A 19,034-nucleotide genomic window follows, 5' to 3' on the forward strand; every position below is an offset into this window, starting at 1 on the left:
CTTTTCGGCCTGCCTGGCCTAGCGGCCCCTTGTTGGCTAGTTGCCACAGGCTCGGCCTTCTGCCCCGAGGACCTCCCCTGCAAAACACGGCTGTTATACGGCAATTAAAAAAAGCACAAGGACGGATCCCTTTTTAAGTGCTGGGACTTCGGTCTCAGTCACCTGTGAGGCTGGAACTAGCCCAGGGTAATCGGCCGTAATGGCCACCAAGGTATTGTCATTACTCCCTTGGTAAAATACCCCGTCAGTCAGCTCCACGGATATGTCCGGATCCTCCTGGGAGGCCGGGTCAAGGGACCGTCCAGGGTCCTCGGGCTGTGGAGGAGGGTTGTTTATCTCCTTTACTGCCTGGCGCAGCTCCTGCGATGAAATCGCTAGAATGAATACTTAAACTACGGGAATACGAAATGGATGGGCGAGAAAAAGTCTCCACTTACCCAGCTTGGAGGATTGTACAAAGAGAATCCGCCCTGCGGGTTGACACGGAGGAATTCCTCCTCTTCTCCCTTGTACAAAGTGGACAAGATCTTTATTAGATCAGCAGCCGATCCCGGCCCTTTGCGGCCGTGGCGGGTGGCGTCATCCTCCCCGTTGAAATCCCACATGGGGTGGCCTCTATACTGGAGCAGCTGCACCCCCCGCATAATGCATATAGCCATGACCTCGATCATGGTCAATCCGGATCGAGCCAAAGAACTTATCTGGCTCATCAGATAAAGAATGTTCCTGTCGTCTTCCTCCAGGGAGCTCCGTGGACGCCAGCTCCGGCGCTTCTTCAAAGGGGCGTTGTCGAACTCAGGAAGGCCGATCCGAATAGGGTCCGGAAGGGGGACATCTTCTATATAAAACCATTCTGAAGGCCAGTCTTCGGACGTCTTCTTCGGGGTCCCGGACAGGTATCCGGTCCCGGCAATACGCCACACTTCGGCTCCGCCCACTTGATATATTGATCCCTTCTTAGAACGGGGCACAAGGCAGAACAACTTCTTCCACAGAGCGAAATGAGCCTCATAGCCCAAAAATACTTCGCAAAGGGCTACGAATCCCGTGATATGCAGCAGGGAGGCAGGCGTAAGGTTGTGCAGCTGGAGGCCATAGAACTCCAGAAGCCCCGGAGAAACGGATGAATTGGGAATCCGAGCCCTCTTACCAGATAAGGGACAAGGCATACCCGCTCTCCCTTGGAGGGATTGGGACGGCTCTCCGCTTGCTCTCCGCCATTGTAGGTGGCAAGCCCGGCTCGAACCGGGACCAGGTACGCTGGGGGAAGAAATCACTTGGACTGAAGCATCACCAATTTGTTGTGCGGGATGGAACATCTCTCCCAATCTCCAGGCTTGGAGCTAGGGGTTCGAGAGGAGGAGCTGCGTCGACTGGCCACGGTGGAATGGATCTCTGTCGGGTGCGCTCCGATGAAGACTCGGCAAGGGAGGATGATGTGATTTGGATCTGAATCCTCGTCTTTTTAAATAGGCGGCTCATTTACATAGCTAGGGGGTACATGTGAAAACACCCTGGCTCTTCACATCCGCTCGACACATGGAAAGTGGCCATTATTGGGCATAGAAGCCAAGGAGTACAAACTGTCACAAGGAACCGGACATTATTTCGACAGGTACACAGAATTTGGAGAGGAACCTGCCTTGCAATGCCGAAGATAATACTGCGCGCCGGACTCATCGTCATTGAAGCCTAGTTCGGGGGCTACTGAGGGAGTCCTGGATTAGGGGGTCTCCGGATAGCCGGACTATCTCCGTTGGCCGGACTGTTAGACTATGAAGATACAAGATTGAAGACTTCGTCTCGTGTCCTTATGGGACTCTACTTGGCGTGGAAGGCAAGCTAAGCAATATGTATATGGATATCTCCTCCTTTGTAACCGACCTTGTGTAACCCTAACCCTCTCCGGTGTCTATATAAACCGAAGGGTTTTAGTCCATAGGACAACAATCAAAACATACAATCATACCATAGGCTAGCTTCTAGGGTTTAGCCTCTCTGATCTCGTGGTAGATCTACTCTTGTAACACCCATATCATCAATATTAATCAAGCAGGACGTAGGGTTTTACCTCCATCAAGAGGGCCCGAACCTGGGTAAAACTTCGTGTCCCCTGCCTCCTGTTACCATCCGGCCTAGACGCACAGTTCGGGACCCCCTACCCGAGATCCGCCGGTTTTGACACCGACAGAGATTGAACTAGGTATAATGATACCGATGATCGAATCTTGGGCAAGTAACATACCGATGACAAAGGGAACAACGTATGTTGTTATGCGGTTTGACCAATAAAGATCTTCGTAGAATATGTAGGAACCAATATGTGCATCCAGGTTCCGCTATTGGTTATTGACCGGAGATGAGTCTCGGTCATGTCTACATAGTTCTCGAACCCATAGGGTCCACACACTTAACGTTCAGTGACGATCAGTATTATGAGTTTATGTGTTTTGATGTACCAAAGGTAGTTCGGAGTCCCGGATATGATCATGGACATGACGTGGAGTCTCGAAATGGTCGAGACATAAATATCGATATATTGGATGACTATGTTTGGACATCGGAATGGTTTAGGTGAGTTCGGGCATTTACCGGAGTACCGGGAGGTTACCGGAACCCCCCGGGGAGTGTATGGGACTTATTGGGCCTTAGTGGGAAAGAGGAGGAGGCGGCCTAGGAGGGGGCGACCCCCCAAGCCCAATCCTAATTGGGAAGGGGGGCCGACCCCCCTTTCCTTCCTCCCTCTCTCCTCCTTCCTTCCTCTCCTACTCCTACTTGGAAGGGGGGAATTCTACTCTCGGTGGGAGTAGGACTCCCCTAGGGCGCGCCATAGAGGGACGGCCCTCCCCCTCCTCCACTCCTCTATATACGGGGGAAGGGGGCACCCCATAGACACACAAGTTGATCATTGTCTTAGCCATGTACGGTGCCCCCCTCCACCATAATCTACCTCGGTCATATCATAGCGGTGCTTAGGTGAAGCCCTGTTCCGGTAGCTTCATCATCACCGTCATCATGCCGTCGTGGTGACGAAACTCTCCCTCGACACTCAGCTGGATCTAGAGTTTGTGGGATGTCACCGAGCTGAACGTGTGCAGATCGCGGAGGTGCCGTACCTTCGGTGCTAGGATCGGTCGGATCGTGAAGACGTTCGACTACATCAACCGCGTTGTCATAACGCTTCTGCTTACGGTCTATGAGGGTACGTGGACAACACTCTTCCCCTCTCGTTGCTATGCATCACCTAGATAGATCTTGCGTGTGTGTAAGATATTTTTTTTGAAATTACTGCGTTCCCCAACAGTGGCATCCGAGCCAGGTCTATGCGTAGATGTTATATGCACGAGTAGAACACAAAGGAGTTGTGGGCGTGGGTATATACATATTGCTTGCCATCACTAGTTGATTCTTGATTCAGCGGTATTGTTGGATGAAGCGGCTCAGACCGACATTACGCATACGCTTACGCGAGACTAGTTCTACCGACGTGCTTCGCACATAGGTGGCTAGTGTGTGTCAGTTTCTCCAACTTTAGTTGAATCAGATTCAATGAACAGGGTTCTTTCTAAAGATAAAAAAGCAATCACTATACCGTGTTGTGGTTTTTGATGCGTAGGTAAGAAAGGTTCTTGCTCAGCCCGTAGCAGCCAAGTAAAACTTGCAACAACAAAGTAGAGGGCGTCTAACTTGTTTTTGCAGGGCATGTTGTGATGTGATATGATCAAGACATGATGCTAAATTTTATTGTATGATATGATCATGTTTTGTGACAGAGTTATCGGCAACTGGCAGGATCCATATGGTTGTCGCTTTATTGTATGAAATGCAATCACCAGGTAATTGCTTTACTTTATCACTAAGCGATAGCGATAGTCGTAGAAGCAATAGTTGGCGAGACGACAATGTTACTTCGATGGAGATCAAGGTGCCAAGCCGGTGAAGATGGTGATCATGACGGTGCTTTGGAGATGGAGATCAAAGGCACAAGATGATGATGGCCATATCATATCACTTATATTGATTGCATGTGATGTTTATCCTTTATGCATCTTATTTTTCTTAGTTCGGCGGTAGCATTATAAGATGATCTCTCACTAAATTTCAAGGTACAAGTGTTCTCCCTGAGTATGCACCGTTGCTACAGTTCATCGTGCCGAGACACCACGTGATGATTGGGTGTGATAAGCTCTATGTTCACATACAACGGGTGCAAGCCAGCTTTGCACACGCAGAATACTCGGGTTAAACTTGATGAGCCTAGCATATGCAGATATGGCCTCGAAACACTGAGACCAAAAGGTCGAGCGTGAATCATATGATAGATATGATCAACATAGTGATGTTCACCATTGAAAACTACTCCATCTCACGTGATGATCGGACATGGTTTAGTTGATATGGATCACGTGATCACTTAGATGATTAGAGGGATGTCTATATAAGTGGGAGTTCTTAAGTAATATGATTAATTGAACTTAAATTTATCATGAACTTAGTCCTGATAGTATTTGCATATCTATGTTGTAGATCAATTGCTCGCGTATAGCTTCCCTGTTTTATTTATGATATGTTCCTAGAGAAAACTATGTTGAAAGATGTTAGTAGCAATGATGCGGACTAGCTCCGTGATCTGAGGATTATCCTCATTTCTACATAGAATAATTATGTCCTTGATGCACCGCTAGGTGACGGACCTATTGCAGGAGTAGAGGCACACGTTATGAACGTTTGGCAAGCTCGGTATGATGACTACTTGATAGTTTAGTGCGCCATGCTTTACGGCTTAGAACCGGGACTTCAAAAACGTTTTGAATGCCTCAGAGCATATAAGATGTTCCAAAAGTTGAAATTAGTATTTCAGACTCATGCCCGTGTCGAGAGGTATGAGACCTCTGACAGTACTTTGCCTACAAGATGGAGGAGAATAGCTCAACCAGTGAGCATGTGCTCAGATTGTCTAGGTACTACAATTGCTTGAATCAAGTGGGAGTTAATCTTCCAGATAAAATAGTGATTGGCAAAGTTCTCTAGTTACTATCACCAAGTTACTGGAACTTAGTGATGAACTATAATATGCAAGGGATGACGTAAAATGATTCCCGAGCTCTTCGCGATGTTGAAATCAGCGAAGGTAGAAATCAAGAAAAACATTAAGTGTTGATGGTTGACAAGACCACTAGTTTCAAGTAAAAGGGCAAGGAAAAGAAAGGTAACTTCAAGAAGAATGGCAAGAAAGTTGCCACTCCCATGAAGAAGCCCAAAGCTAGACCTAAGCCTGAAACTGAGTGCTTCTACTGCAAAGGAAATGGTCACTGGAAGCAAAACTGCCCCAAATACTTGGCGGATAAGAAGGATGGCAAAGTGAACAAAAGTATATATGATATACATGTTATTGATGTGTACTTTACTAGTGTTCATAGTAGCCCCTGGGTATTTGATACTGGTTCAGTTGCTATGATTAGCAACTTGAAAGAGGAGTTACAAAATGAACAAAGACTAGTTGAGGGCGAGGTGACGATGTGTGTTGGAAGTAATTCCAAGGTTGATAAGATCACCATCACACACTCCCTTTACCTTTGGGATTAGTGTTGAACCTAAAATAAATGTTATTTGGTGTTTGCGTTGAGCATAATATGATTGGATCATGTTTATTGCAATACGGTTATTCATTTAAGTCATAGAATAATTGTTATTCTGTTTACATGAATAAAACCTTCTGTGGTCATACACCCAACGTGAATTGTTTATTGAATCTCGATCGTAGTGATACACATATTCATAATATTGAAACCAAAAGATGCAAATTTAATAATGATAGTGCAACTTATATGTGGCACCGCCGTTTAGGTCATATTGGTGTAAAGCGCATAAAGAAACTCCATGCTGATGGGCTTTTGGAATCACTTGATTATGAATCACTTGATGCTTGCGAACCATGCCTCATGGGCAAGATGACTAAAACTCCGTTCTACAGAACAATGGAGCGACCAACAGACTTGTTGGAAATAATACATACTGATGTATGCAGTCCGATGAGTGTTGAGGCTCGCGGCGGGTATCGTTATTTTCTGACCTTCACAGATGATTTGAGCAGATATGGGTATATCTACTTGATGACACTTAAGTCTAAAGCATTTGAAAAGTTCAAAGAATTTCAGAGTGAAGTGGAAAATTATCGTAACAAGAAAATAAAGTTTCTATGATCTGATCACAGAAACAAATATTTGAGTTACGAGTTTGGTCTTCATTTGAAACAATGTGGAATAGTTTCGCAACTCATGCCACCTGGAACACCACAGTGTAATGGTGTGTCCGAACATCGTGACCGTACTTTATTGGATATGGTGCGATCTATGATGTCTCTTATCGATTTACCACTATCGTTTTGGGGTTATGCATTAGAGACAGCTGCATTCACGTTAAATATGGCACCATCTAAATCCGTTGAGATGACACCATATGAACTGTGGTTTAGCAAGAAACCTAAGCTGTCGTTTCTTAAAGTTTGGGGCTATGATGCTTATATGAAAAAGTTTCAACCTGATAAGCTCGAACCCAAATCAGAGAAATGCGTCTTCATAGGATACCCAAAGGACACTATTGGGAACACCTTATATCACAGATCCGAAGGAAAGATATTCATTGCTAAGAATGGATCCTTTCTAGAGAAGAAGTTTCTCTCGAAAGAAGTGAGTGGGAGGAATGTAGAACTTGATGAGGTAATTGTACCTTCTCCCGAATAGGAAAGTAATTCATCACAGAAATCAGTTCTAGTGATTACTACACCAATTAATGAGGAAGCTAATGATCATGATCATGAAACTTCAGATCAAGTTACTACCGAACCTCGTAGGTCAACCAGAGTATGGTCCACACCAGACTGGTACGGTAATCCTTTCTGGAAGTCATGTTACTAGACCATGACGAACCTACGAACTATGAGGAGGCGATGATGAGCCCAGATTCCGCGAAATGGCTTGAGGCCATGAAATCTGAGATGGGATCCATGTATGAGAACAAAGTATGGACTTTGATTGACTTGCTCGATGATTGGTGAGCCATTCAGAATAAATGGATCTTCAAGAGGAAGACGGACGCTGATAGTAGTGTTACTATCTACAAAACTCGAATTGTCGTAAAAGGTTTTCGACAAGTTCAAGGTGTCGAATACGATGAGATTTTCTCACTCATATCGATGCTTAAAAGTATGTCCAGATCATGTTAGCAGTTGCCGCATTTTATGAAATCTGGCAAATGGATATCAAAACTACATTCCTTAATGAATTTATTGAAGAAGAGTTGTATATGATGCAACCAGAAGGTTTTGTCAATCCTAAAGATACTAACAAAGTGTGCAAGCTCCAGTGATCCATCTATGGACTGGTGCAAGCATCTCGGAGTTTTAATATACACTTTGATAAGTTGATCAAAGCATATAGTTTTATACAGACTTGCGGCGAAGCATGTATTTACAAGAAAGTGAGTGGGAGCACTACAGCCTTTCTGATAAGTATATGTGAATGACATATTGTTGATCAGAAATGATGTAGAATTTTCTGGAAAGCATGAAGGAGTGTTTGAAAGGAGTTTTTCAAAGAAAGACCTCGGTAAAGCTGCTTACATATTGAGCATCAAGATCTATAGATATAGATCAAGACGCTTGATAAGTTTTTCCGATGAGTACATACCATGACAAAATTTTGAAGGAGTTCAAAATGGATCAGTCAAAGAAAGAGTTCTTGCCTGTGTTGCAAGGTGTGAAGTTGAGAAAAGACTCAAAAACCGACCACAGAAGAAAATAGAAAGAGAATGAACAGTCATTCCCTATGCCTCAGTCATTGGTTCTATAAAGTATGCTATGCTGTGTACCCGACCTATTGTATACCTTAGCATGATTTTGGCAAGGGAGTACAATAGTGATCTAGGATTAAATCACTAGACAACGGTCAAAATTATCCTTAGAGGACTAAGTAAATATTTCTCGGTAATGGAGGTGATGAAAGAGTTCGTCGTAAAGAGTTACGTCGATGCAAGATTTTGACACCGATCTAGATGACTCTAAGTCTCGATCTAGATACATATTGAAAGTGGGAGCAATTAGCTAGAGTAGCTCCGTGCAGAGTATTGTAGACATAGAAATTTGCAAAATACATACGGATCTGAATGTTGCAGACCTGTAGACTAAACTTCTCTCACAAGCAAAAAATGATCACTCTTTGGGTGTTAAACACATAGCGATGCTTAGGCAAAGCCCTGTTCCGGTAGCTTCATCATCACTGTCATCACGCCATCGTGCTGATGAAACTCTCCCTCGACACTCAGCTGGATCTAGAGTTCGTGGGACGTCACCGAGTTGAACATGTGCAGATCACGGAGGTGTCGTACCTTCGGTGCTAGGAACGGTCGGATCGTGAAGACGTGCGACTACATCAACCGCGTTGTCATAATGCTTCCACTTACGGTCTACGAGGGTACGTGGACAACACTCTTCCCCTCTCATTGCTATGCATCACCTAGATAGATCTTGTGTGTGCGTAGGATTTTTTTGAAATTACTGCGATCCCCAACACAATGAATCAAGGGCGACATGTATAAAAATGATGAATGGTGGCTTTGCCACAAATACAATGTCAACTACATGATCATGCAAAGCAATATGACAATGATGGAACATGTCATGATAAATGGAATGGTAGAAAGTTGCATGGCAATATATCTCAGAATGGCTATGGAAATGTCATACTAGGTAGGTATGGTGGCTGTTTTGAGGAAGGATATGTGGTGGGTTTATGGTACTGGGGAAAGTTGCGCGGTACTAGAGAGGCTAGCAATGGCGCAAAGGTGAAAGTGCGCATAATCCATGGACTCAACATTAGTCATAAATAACTCACATACTTATTGCAAAAATCTATTAGTCATCGAAACAAAGTACTACGCACATGCTCCTAGGGGGATAGATTGGTAGGAAAATACCATCGCTCGTCCCCGACCGCCACTCATACGGAAGACAATCAAAAAACATCTCATGCTCCAACTTCGTTACATAAGGTTCACCATACGTGCATGCTACGGGACTCACAAACCTTAACACTAGTATTTCTCAAATTCACAACTACTTACTAGCATGACTCTAATATCACCATCTTCATATCTCAAAACAATCATAAGGAATCAAACTTCTCATAGTATTCAATGCACTTTATATGAAAGTTTTTATCATATCCCTCTTGGATGCCTATTATATTAGGACAAATTTTATAACCAAAGCAAATTACCATGTTGTTCTAAAGACTCTGAAAATAATATAAGTGAAGTACGAGAGTTTATCAATTTTTATAAAATAAAACCACCGTTGTGCTCTAAAAAGATATAAGTGTAGCACTAGAGCAAAATTGCCTAGCTCAAAAGATATAAGTGAAGCACATAGAGCATTCTAATAAATCATGACTCATGCGTGTCTCTCCCAAAAGGTGTGTACAGCAAGGATGATTTTAGCAAACTAAAAAGCAAAGACTCAAATTTTAACGCCCCAGACACACCCGCCGGTGGTTGTTACTCCTGGCGGGATCTAGACTGGCCCCACAGATCAATACTAGTCTTTTCTGTGCACTTTGTCCTCACTCGTGCGCACCCGGGAGCAACTTCCCGGTCGGTCACCCATCCTGAAACTACTCCAAGCTGAGCATGCTTAACTTTAGAGTTCTGTCCGAATGGGCTCCCGGAAAAGAAGGAATTCCTTATTGATATGAGTAGTCTATCATCCCTAATAAGCCAGGCTATCACATACACCCCCACTCAGAGGAACCGACGTCCTCGTCGGGCCACAAGAACGTTCCCTCTTGGCACATACGTCTGTGCATCCAATCCAGTACATGTGCCATGCCGTGTGCCACGACGGGTCACAAACGTCATGAACAACATGACCGCACACCTGTCCGCAAACATCCGTGTAACCATGAGGGTCGGCTCTGATACCAACTTGTAACACCCCGGACACACCCACTGGTGGTCGTTACTCCTGGCGGGATCTAGACTGGCCCCACAGATCAATACTAGTCTTTTCTGTGCACTTTGTCCTCACTCGTGTGCACCCGGGAGCAACTTCTCGGTCGATCACCCATCCTAAAACTACTCCAAGATGAGCATGCTTAACTTTAGAGTTCTGTCCGAATGGGCTCCCAGAAAAGAAGGAATTCCTTATTGATATGAGTAGTCTATCATCCCTAATAAGCCAGGCTATCACACAAATCATACAAGATGCTCCAAGCAAAACACATATCATGTGGTGAATAAAAATATAGCCTCAAGTAAAGTTACCGATAGACGAAGATGAAAGAGGGGATGCCATCCCGAGACATCCTCGAGCTTAGTCCCTTATCACTCCTTATTCCATAGTCCATCAAATCCTTGCCCAAAACTTGAAAACTTCACAACACAAAACTTCAACAGAAAATCTCGTAAGCTCCGTTAGTATAAGAAAATAAATGACCACTTTTGGTACTGTTGTGAACTCATTCTTTATTTATATTGATGTAATATCTACTTCATTCCAACTTTTCCATGGTTCATACCCCCCGATACTAACCATAGATTCATCAAAATAAGCAAACAACACGCGAAAAACAGAATCTGTCAAAAACAGAACAGTCTATAGCAATCTGGAGATTTCGAATACTTCTGTAACTTGAAAAATCCCGAGAAATTAGGAAGTCATATACAATTTGTTTATAAACCCTATGCAGAAATAATCAGTATTTTATCGCGCTTCTGCTAAAATTTAAAACTAATCTACTGGGCGCAAAAGTTTCTGTTTTTCAGCGGGATCAAATCAACTATCACCGTAAGCTATCCCAAAAGTCTTACTTGGCACAAACACTAATTAAAACATAAAACCACACCTAACCATAGGCTAGATGAAATATTTATTACAAAAAGGAAGGAAATATATTGGGTTGTCTCCCAACGAGCACTTTTCTTTAAAGCCTTTTAGCTAGGCATTGATAATTTTAATGATGCTCACATGAAAGATAGCAATTGAAACAAAAGAGGGCATCATAAAACATGTGAAAATCACACCTAAGTCTAACATACTTCCTATTCATAGGCATCTTATAGGCAAAAAAATTATCAAGGCAAGCAAAAACTAGCGTATGCAAGGAAGGAGAAAGAAACAATAGCAATCTCAACATAACGAGAGGTAATTTAGTGACATGAAAATTTCTACAACCATATTTTCCTCTCTCATAATAATTACATGTGGGATCATATTCCAATTCAACAATATAGATATCACATAAAATTTTCTTTACATGATCCACATGCATGCAAAGTTGACACTCTTCCAAAATAGTGGGAATATCATTAACTAAAGTCACGACCTCTCCGAACCCACTTTTATCAAAAACTTCATAAGATTGAACATTATCCAAATATGTGGGATCTCAAGTTGACACTCTTCCAGACCCACTTTCAACATTATTGCAAACATTATTATCAATCTCATATTCATCATGGGGCTTAAATAAATTTTCAAGATCATAAGAAGAATCACCCCAATCATGATCATTGCAACAAGTAGTAGTTATAGCAAAATTAGCATCCCCAAGCTTAGGGTTTTGCATATCATTGACATTAATAGAATTTATAATAACATCATTGCAATAATGCTTTTTATTCAAAGATCTATCGTGAATCACTTCAGAAAGTACTTCATGACAATTTTCAGATTCATGGATTTCAAGCAAAACTTCATAAAGATAATCTACTGCACTCAACTCACTAGCAATTGGTTCAACATAATTGGATCTCTTAAAAATATTAGCAAGTGGATGAGGATCCATAATCTTTGGTTCCGATTTGCAATGAACACACAATTATACCAAGCAAACGAGCAAACAAACCAAGTAAGACATAAGGGCCAACGAAAAGACGAACGAAAGAATGGCGAGGAAAAGGCAAATCTTTTTGAAAATCGTTTTAGAAGTGGGGGAGAGGAAAACGAGAGGCGAATGGCGAATAATGTAATGCGAGGGGTGAGAGTTTATGATGGGTACTTGGTGTGTCTTGGCTTGGCGTAGATCTCCCCGGCAACGGCACCAGAAATTCTTCCTGCTACCTCTTGAGCTTGAGCTGGTTTTTCCCTTGAAGAGGAAAGGGTGATGTAGCAAAGTAGAGTAAGTATTTCCCTTAGTTTGAGAACCAAGGTATCAATCCAGTAGGAGACAACGCAACAAGCCACCGAATAATTGCAAAAACAAACACCAACTTGCACCCAATGCGATAAAGGGGTTGTCAATCCCTTCACGGTTATTCGCAAAGTGAGATCTGATAGAGATGGATAAACGGCAAAGTAATGTTTTTGGTGTTTTTGGTTTATGGAACGGAAAGTAAAAGATTGCAAAGAAAGTAAATCGGAAACTAAAATTATAAATCGGAAACTTATATGATGGAAAATAGACCCGAGGGCCATAGATTTCACTAGAGGCTTCTCCCAAGATAGAAATTATTATGGTGCGTGAACAAATTATTGCCGAGCAATTGATAGAAAAGCGCAAAGTTATGACGATATCTAAGGCAATGATCATGAATATAGGCATCACGCCCATGTCAAGTAGACCGAAACGATTCTGCATCTACTACTATTACTCCACACATCGACCGACTCCTGCCTGCATCTAGAGTATTAAGTTCATAAGAACAGCGTAACACATTAAGTAAGATGACATGATGTAGCGGAATTAACTCAAGAAATATGATGAAAACCCCATCTTGTTATCCTCGATGGCAACAATACAATACGTGTCGGTTCCCCTTCTGCCACTAGGAACGAGCACCGCAAGATTGAACCCAAAGCTAAGCACTTATCCTATTGCAAGAAAAACCAATCTAGTTGGCCAAACCAAATCAATAGTTCGAAGAGACTTGCAAATATATCAAATCATGCATATAAGAATTCAGAGGAGAATAAAATAATATTCATAGATAAGTTGATCATAAATCCACAATTCATCGGATCTCGGCAAACACACCGCAAAAGAGTATTACATCGAATAGATCTCCAAGAACATCGAGGAGAACATGGTATTGAGAATCAAAGAGAGAGAATAAGCCATCTAGCTACTAGCTATGGACCCCGTAGATCTGTGGTAAACTACTCACACTTCATCGGAGAGGCAATGGTGTTGATGTAGAAGCCCTCCGTGATCGAATCCCCCTCTTTCAGGATGCCGGAAAAGGCCCCTAGATGGGATCTCACGGGTATAGAAGGTTGCGCGGTGGAAAAGTGGTTTCGTGGCTCCCCTGAAAGTTTTGGGGGTATTTGAGAATATATAGGAGGAAGATCTAGGTCAGGGGGTCACCGAGGGGCCCACAAGGTCGGGGGGTGCACCCTACCCCACTAGGAGCGCCCTCCACCCTTGTAGCCGCCTCGTGGCTCTTATGACTTGCACTCCAAGTATCCTGGGTGTCTTCTAGTCCAAGAAAAATCATTGTGAAAGTTTTATTCCGTTTGGACTCTGTTTGGTATTCCTTTTATGCGAAACTCTAAAACAAGGAAAAACTGAAACTGGCATTGGCATTGGGCTATAGGTTAATAGGTTAGTCCCAAAAATCATATAAAATAGCATACTAATGCATATAAAACATCCAAAACAGATAATATAATAGCATGGAACAATAAAAACTTATAGATACATTGGAGACGTATCACACCACCATAGTCGGCCAGAGACATCTACATCCGTATAAAGCTTCACCCCTTGAAACAGACGGCCACAACAGTCGGCCACCTTAAGAAGCAACGCTCCCCAAAAAGGAAGGCCTCAGCCGTTGGTTATCGCGTGAGAAAAGGTCGCGGCCATCGCCATCCAGCACGTCGACGAGCATCCTAGTCTACTCTATTTCCTACCAGATGTCCCTCGAATGGACTAATCTATCCCATTTTAGTAAAGATGATTGTGTGCATCAATGATGCAGATGCTAGGAATTTACCTTTGTGTGTGGGGGGGTATAATTTGACTGTAATAGACAAGCTCGTCCTCGAGCCTTGGTTGCGCATAAACAATCACAAATAGAAAACACGTCCAAACTCTAAGAGCATCTATAGCCAGACTTGGCAAATCCAGCCCCCTAAACACCCGAACGCGACCATGGACAGCGTCGGACGACCCCTCATATATCCCGCCGATAGTCACACTCCTCATATTTAAACCCTCAAATCCATGCATGCCGATCATACACATGAATATCACATGTGAATAACATTTTTTCTAAGAGAAAATGCATAGTTCAAACATAAAATACTCTGGAAAACCTCTTGTCTCTCCAATAGCCATCAACCTCTCTGTATCTTGCACATTTGGTCATCTCAAATACTCTGCTCCAAACACCTCCACCATGGGGAAAGCAAATCTCAAAGTGGTGTTTAGGCATGTGTTCTACCTCATCCGGGCCATCTCATCAATGGCATCCGCGGCGGTACCTAATGCAAGCATCCTTAGAGCAGCCTTGCATTTTTTGCTTAGGAGAGAATGAGAGTTGTCGGCAACAATCTCTGGTTAGCATGAGTTAGCGATCATGTGCCTCCACTCCCTCCACCACACGCAAGAATAAGGGTTTACGCATACGGGAGCGTCGTTGAAATCATATATTAGAGAATGTTGGTTTGGGTTTTAAGCACTCCTTGTAGAGCAGCCATGCCCCAGTGACCCTATCCCAATTTAGATCTCGTCTCCCTTTGATAGAACCCATGAAGTTCAGAATGTGCTCCACCTCCTTATCCATTTCCTCTGGACGCTCATGATCATCATCATCTCGGCATCTTCATCCGAATTTGATGAATCGGAGAACTCATTTCAAATTAATTCATCAAGCTCCATGTTACGATGCTCCGTGTTTCGATACTCCTCATCCGATGGACCCTTTGAATTCATCGTTTTTTCTACAAAAGAAAAAAAACTGCTCAGACAATTTGTCAAACACATTGGGCAAAGTGCAGCCCGAGAATAGTCGGACATAGCACATCGGCGTATGAGGCGACGAGACGGCCAGGGAGGACTTTTGTGGCGGTGGGGGTGGTGCTCAAGGGTCGGGGCGGTGATGGAGCCATGGTGACACCGAAACTAGGGGAGGGCCAGGACGGACGTGGGAGAGAGAGGAGTGGAAAGGGTTGGTCTCACAAGGTCAAGGGAATTTGATGAAAATTATGGTAAGTGTTGGAAAATCCTAACGGACACTCGTTGCGTCAAGTTGTCGCTGGTTTCCACACTTGGTTGATTGCGAGAGGCCTGGCTATCAAGATGGGCCGGCCCAATTTCCTAACGTACACACACACTGCAGTATCCGGTTTTGGGAACCTTCTAGTAGATTCTTGACCATTCTGGGAACCTTCTAGAAGGTTCCTGAACCGGTTTAATTTACTTTTAAATTTTTAGCCTTTTATGTTTTTTTCCTTTTTCCTTTCTTTCAGTTTTTCGCTTTTCATTTTTCCTTTTCTCTTTACTTATTTCATTTTTTTCAAATTTTTTCTAATTCCTTTTTCTTCTGGCCTTTTTGTTTCTACTTTTTTAGAATTTAAAAGAAAAAAAGTAAAATTCAAAAAATATTCAGAAGTTTAAAGAATTACCCTGTTATTAATATTTGTACACAAATTAAAAAATAATAACAATTTTAGAAAAATGTTTGCATTTTCAAAAAGTGTTCTCTTTTCAAAAAATGTTCACATTTCGAAAATTTGTTTTAAACTTTTGTTCACAAATTAAAAATGTTTGCAAATTTCAAATAATGCTTTTTCCTAATTTTGTTCATAGTTTTAAATTTTGTTAACAGATGCAAAAAAGTCACTTTTTGCATAAAATGTCCGTGTTTTCAAAAAAATGATCTGCTTTTTCAAAATTTGTTCACAAATTAAAAAAAATCCATTTTAAAATTTGTTTGCAGATTCAAAAATTGTTCACAGCTTCAAAACTTGTTCATGATTCTTAAATAATGTATCCGTTTTCAGAAAAATTCAAAATTAAAAAATGTTCATATTCTCAAAATTTGTTCACAAATTCAAAAATGATCATAAATTCAAAAATTGTTTTCAATTTGTCAAAACTTGTTCCGGATTGTCAAAAATTGTTCCTGTTTTTCCAAGATTTGTTGACAAATTCAAAAAATGTTCCTGTTTTTAATTTTTTGTCCACAAATAAAAAAAAATCACATTTTCTAGAAATTTGTTCGTGTTTATCAAAATTGGTAGTAATTTTAAAATATGACCCTGCTTTTTGTTAAATTCCACAACTTCAAAATTGTTCCTGTTTTTAGAATTTTGTTAGAAATTAGAAAAGTTGCTAACATTTCTTGAAAACTCGTGTGTGTTCTGTCAAAAATGTTCGCAATTTTTGAAAAATATAATCAAAATTTATAAGAAAAGTTAAAAAAAGGAAAACTAACCCGATTTGCCTGTGTGACTATGTGACTAGTTCTAAAGAATTCACATTGCCTTTTGACCATGAATGTGAGTCAGACGTAGTGGCTAGCTACCTGACAAGAGGGCGGTTGCGAGATTGAATCCTAGTCAACGCATCGCGTTTGTGCCTGCCTGGGCCGGCCCAGTCGGAAAGTAACCTGTGCGAAGCATCGACATTCTGTCACAGAATGCGGCAGATAGGAAGCCCCGCGAGTCTTGTCTATCAGATCTGACATGACGAGCGCGCCTGGACCTCCCATATCCGTCTCAAAAAATATGAGCTGGATATATGGTGTCCGTCAGTCCGGATGTATAGGATCGCTTTGAGGAGCGGTCACAGTGATCGGTCATTGATCGAACTATCCGCCCGAACGTATAGTGGGGGTTTGAGGAGCCCGATTGTAGATGCTTATATAAAGAGAAGTTTCTGGGAGAGGATCCGAGAATCCGCGTCCCGGCCTGCCTGTAAACCAGCAGCGTCGAGTTGCTGAGTATTGATTTGGTCAATTTCGTGGATTTTGTGTCTGCAAACCGCAAACGTGCACGAGAAGGTGACGTGCCTGCCTGTAAGATGCCCAGCACGGCAACAGGTCGATGGATACCGAGTAAGGAGATTGAGATCGACCCCTCGTGGCGGTCAAGTCTCCTCCCCGAAGGACGGGATCCCGCACTGATATCCTGAATCCGCGTTTGCGTTAAGACACACACTTCCTCATGTACGCGTGTACATACCGACCCAAAATGTGGCATGTACAGTATGTGTGTATAAATACGGACAGGACCGCAATCGAATGCACTGAAATTATTCATCAGTACACCACCCAAAATACAATCGTCCCAGCTCCTACATGGACCTCCCTGCTCAGGAGCAGCAGCCTGAGCCTGAACCCGCCCTGCCGCTCGTCCGCCTGAACCACGTCGCCTTCTCGTGCACGTCCGTCGAGGACTCCGTCGACTTCTACCGATGCGTGCTCGGCTTCCAGCTGATCCAACGCCCGGCGTCCCTGGACTTCGGGGGAGCATGGTGAGGACGCGCAAATTCAAATGCTTCTTGCCGCGTCGTGTAAAAAACAGCGTGTGTTCGCTGATGCGGGATGTTGCTCGTCGCAGGATGCATAGATACGGCATGGGCATACACCTGCTGCAGCGGAGCGCCGGCTGCGACGCGCCTCCGAGGTCGCCGGCGATCAACCCGAAGGGCAACCACATATCCTTTCAGGTCAGTGCAGATCAAGCACGGGGAGAGCTGCGGGCACCCTCGTCGCTGATTAATCTCTGACCCGTGGTGCGCGGTTTGGAAATGGCAGTGCTCGGACATGGCGCTGACGAAGGCGAGGCTGCGCGATATGAACCTGGAGGTGGTCACCACGAGGGTGCGGGACGGCGAGACGACGGTGGAGCAGCTCTTCTTCCACGACCCGGACGGGAACGTGATCGAGATCTGCAACTGCGAGGACCTTCCCGTGGTGCCCCTTGCTCCACCTGCTTGCCTTGCCAAGCACACGGTGTAGATGAACGTGCATCTCTAGTTCTCGTGCTAGTGCTTCGTAGGGATGATCCTGCGAGAAATGGGGGTGGAATTGTTGTTGTATACAAGCATGATTTGATTCATTTAGATTGCAAACAAAATGTACTTCATGACCTTGATTTGCACATTCATTGTTGGGCCGTAATGCTTAGGTTTTCGGTGTGCATGTCTTTTTTTTAACACAATACAATCAAAGTCGCTCGTATACACGAGCACACGGTCATGAAGTTACCACAGACGTCTTGCAATGGACGAAAACGTCTCCTCCGACTAAATAAACATAGTTGAAAGTCTGAAATATATTCAGAAATAATACGAGCACCAATGTCAAATCTAGTACTTAAATCCTGATGGGCTCCACATGTTGATACCTTGATCCCAAATAGATATTACCTTGATCCCAAATTACTCGTATTAAATTTTAGATACGGATGTATCTACAAGACCGAGGGAGAAGTTGTTGTGTATTCGCTGCTTTTGCTGCGCTCAAAAAGACACTTGATTCTCTAATTGTGCATTCACAAGTGAAGTTCACATCATTAGTTCACACGCATAATTTTTGTTTGAAGATAAAACTCACATGGAGTTTGGAAGGTACATTGCCGCGTGCATATACCTACCCCTATGAATGCATATACGCACACTATATCCCTATAAGCACCTTCGAGAGACTGAGCCGGCATATCATCATGAGATTTACGAAGTTACCGTAGGCGCCTCGTCATTGATGGGAACGTCTCCTCCCACTAAAAGCGAATCGCCGAAAACTTTAAAATAAATCCAGAAATAATGCAAGCACCAGGACTTGAACCCTGGTAGGCTGGAGATACGGCTGTCCATCTAACGATCCAACCATAGGCTGGTTCGCTTTAATCTGGAGTCTTGGTCTAGTAGTATCTGTGTGACATAAATTTTTTATGGTAATACATGTCTCATTTATACTCCCTCCGTTCTTAAGTATTTGTCTTTTCGGAGATTTCAAATAGACTACCATATACGGATGTATATAGACATATTTTAGAGTGTAGATTCACTCATTTTGCTCTGTATGTAGTT

At 43.1% G+C, this 19,034-nt stretch overlaps 1 protein-coding gene across 1 annotated transcript; it reads left to right on the forward strand.

The window, feature by feature from the left end:
- Nucleotides 1–17,238: 17,238 nt before the first annotated feature.
- Nucleotides 17,239–18,129, forward strand: LOC125533789 (glyoxylase I 4). The gene is made up of 3 exons (XM_048697140.2): nt 17,239–17,474; nt 17,561–17,669; nt 17,758–18,129. The coding sequence occupies exons 1-3, from the start codon at nt 17,299–17,301 to the stop codon at nt 17,959–17,961; spliced, it is 489 nt and encodes a 162-aa protein (XP_048553097.1). The 5' UTR covers nt 17,239–17,298; the 3' UTR covers nt 17,962–18,129.
- The last annotated feature ends 905 nt before the right edge of the window (nt 18,130–19,034 follow it).

The sequence above is a fragment of the Triticum urartu genome, chromosome 2A, assembly GCF_056163025.1.
Source record: "Triticum urartu cultivar PI428250 chromosome 2A, HENAU_Tu73, whole genome shotgun sequence".
NCBI lineage: Eukaryota > Viridiplantae > Streptophyta > Magnoliopsida > Poales > Poaceae > Triticum > Triticum urartu.

What these genes read in the sequence shown, in the direction of transcription:
- LOC125533789 (XM_048697140.2), top strand. Translation starts at nt 17,299, where the DNA reads ATGGACCTCCCTGCTCAGGAGCAGCAGCCTGAGCCTGAACCCGCCCTG. An exon ending in CTGGACTTCGGGGGAGCATG is followed by an intron (nt 17,475 to 17,560) that starts GTGAGGACGCGC and finishes TGCTCGTCGCAG; the next exon opens with GATGCATAGATACGGCATGG. An exon ending in GCAACCACATATCCTTTCAG is followed by an intron (nt 17,670 to 17,757) that starts GTCAGTGCAGAT and finishes TGGAAATGGCAG; the next exon opens with TGCTCGGACATGGCGCTGAC.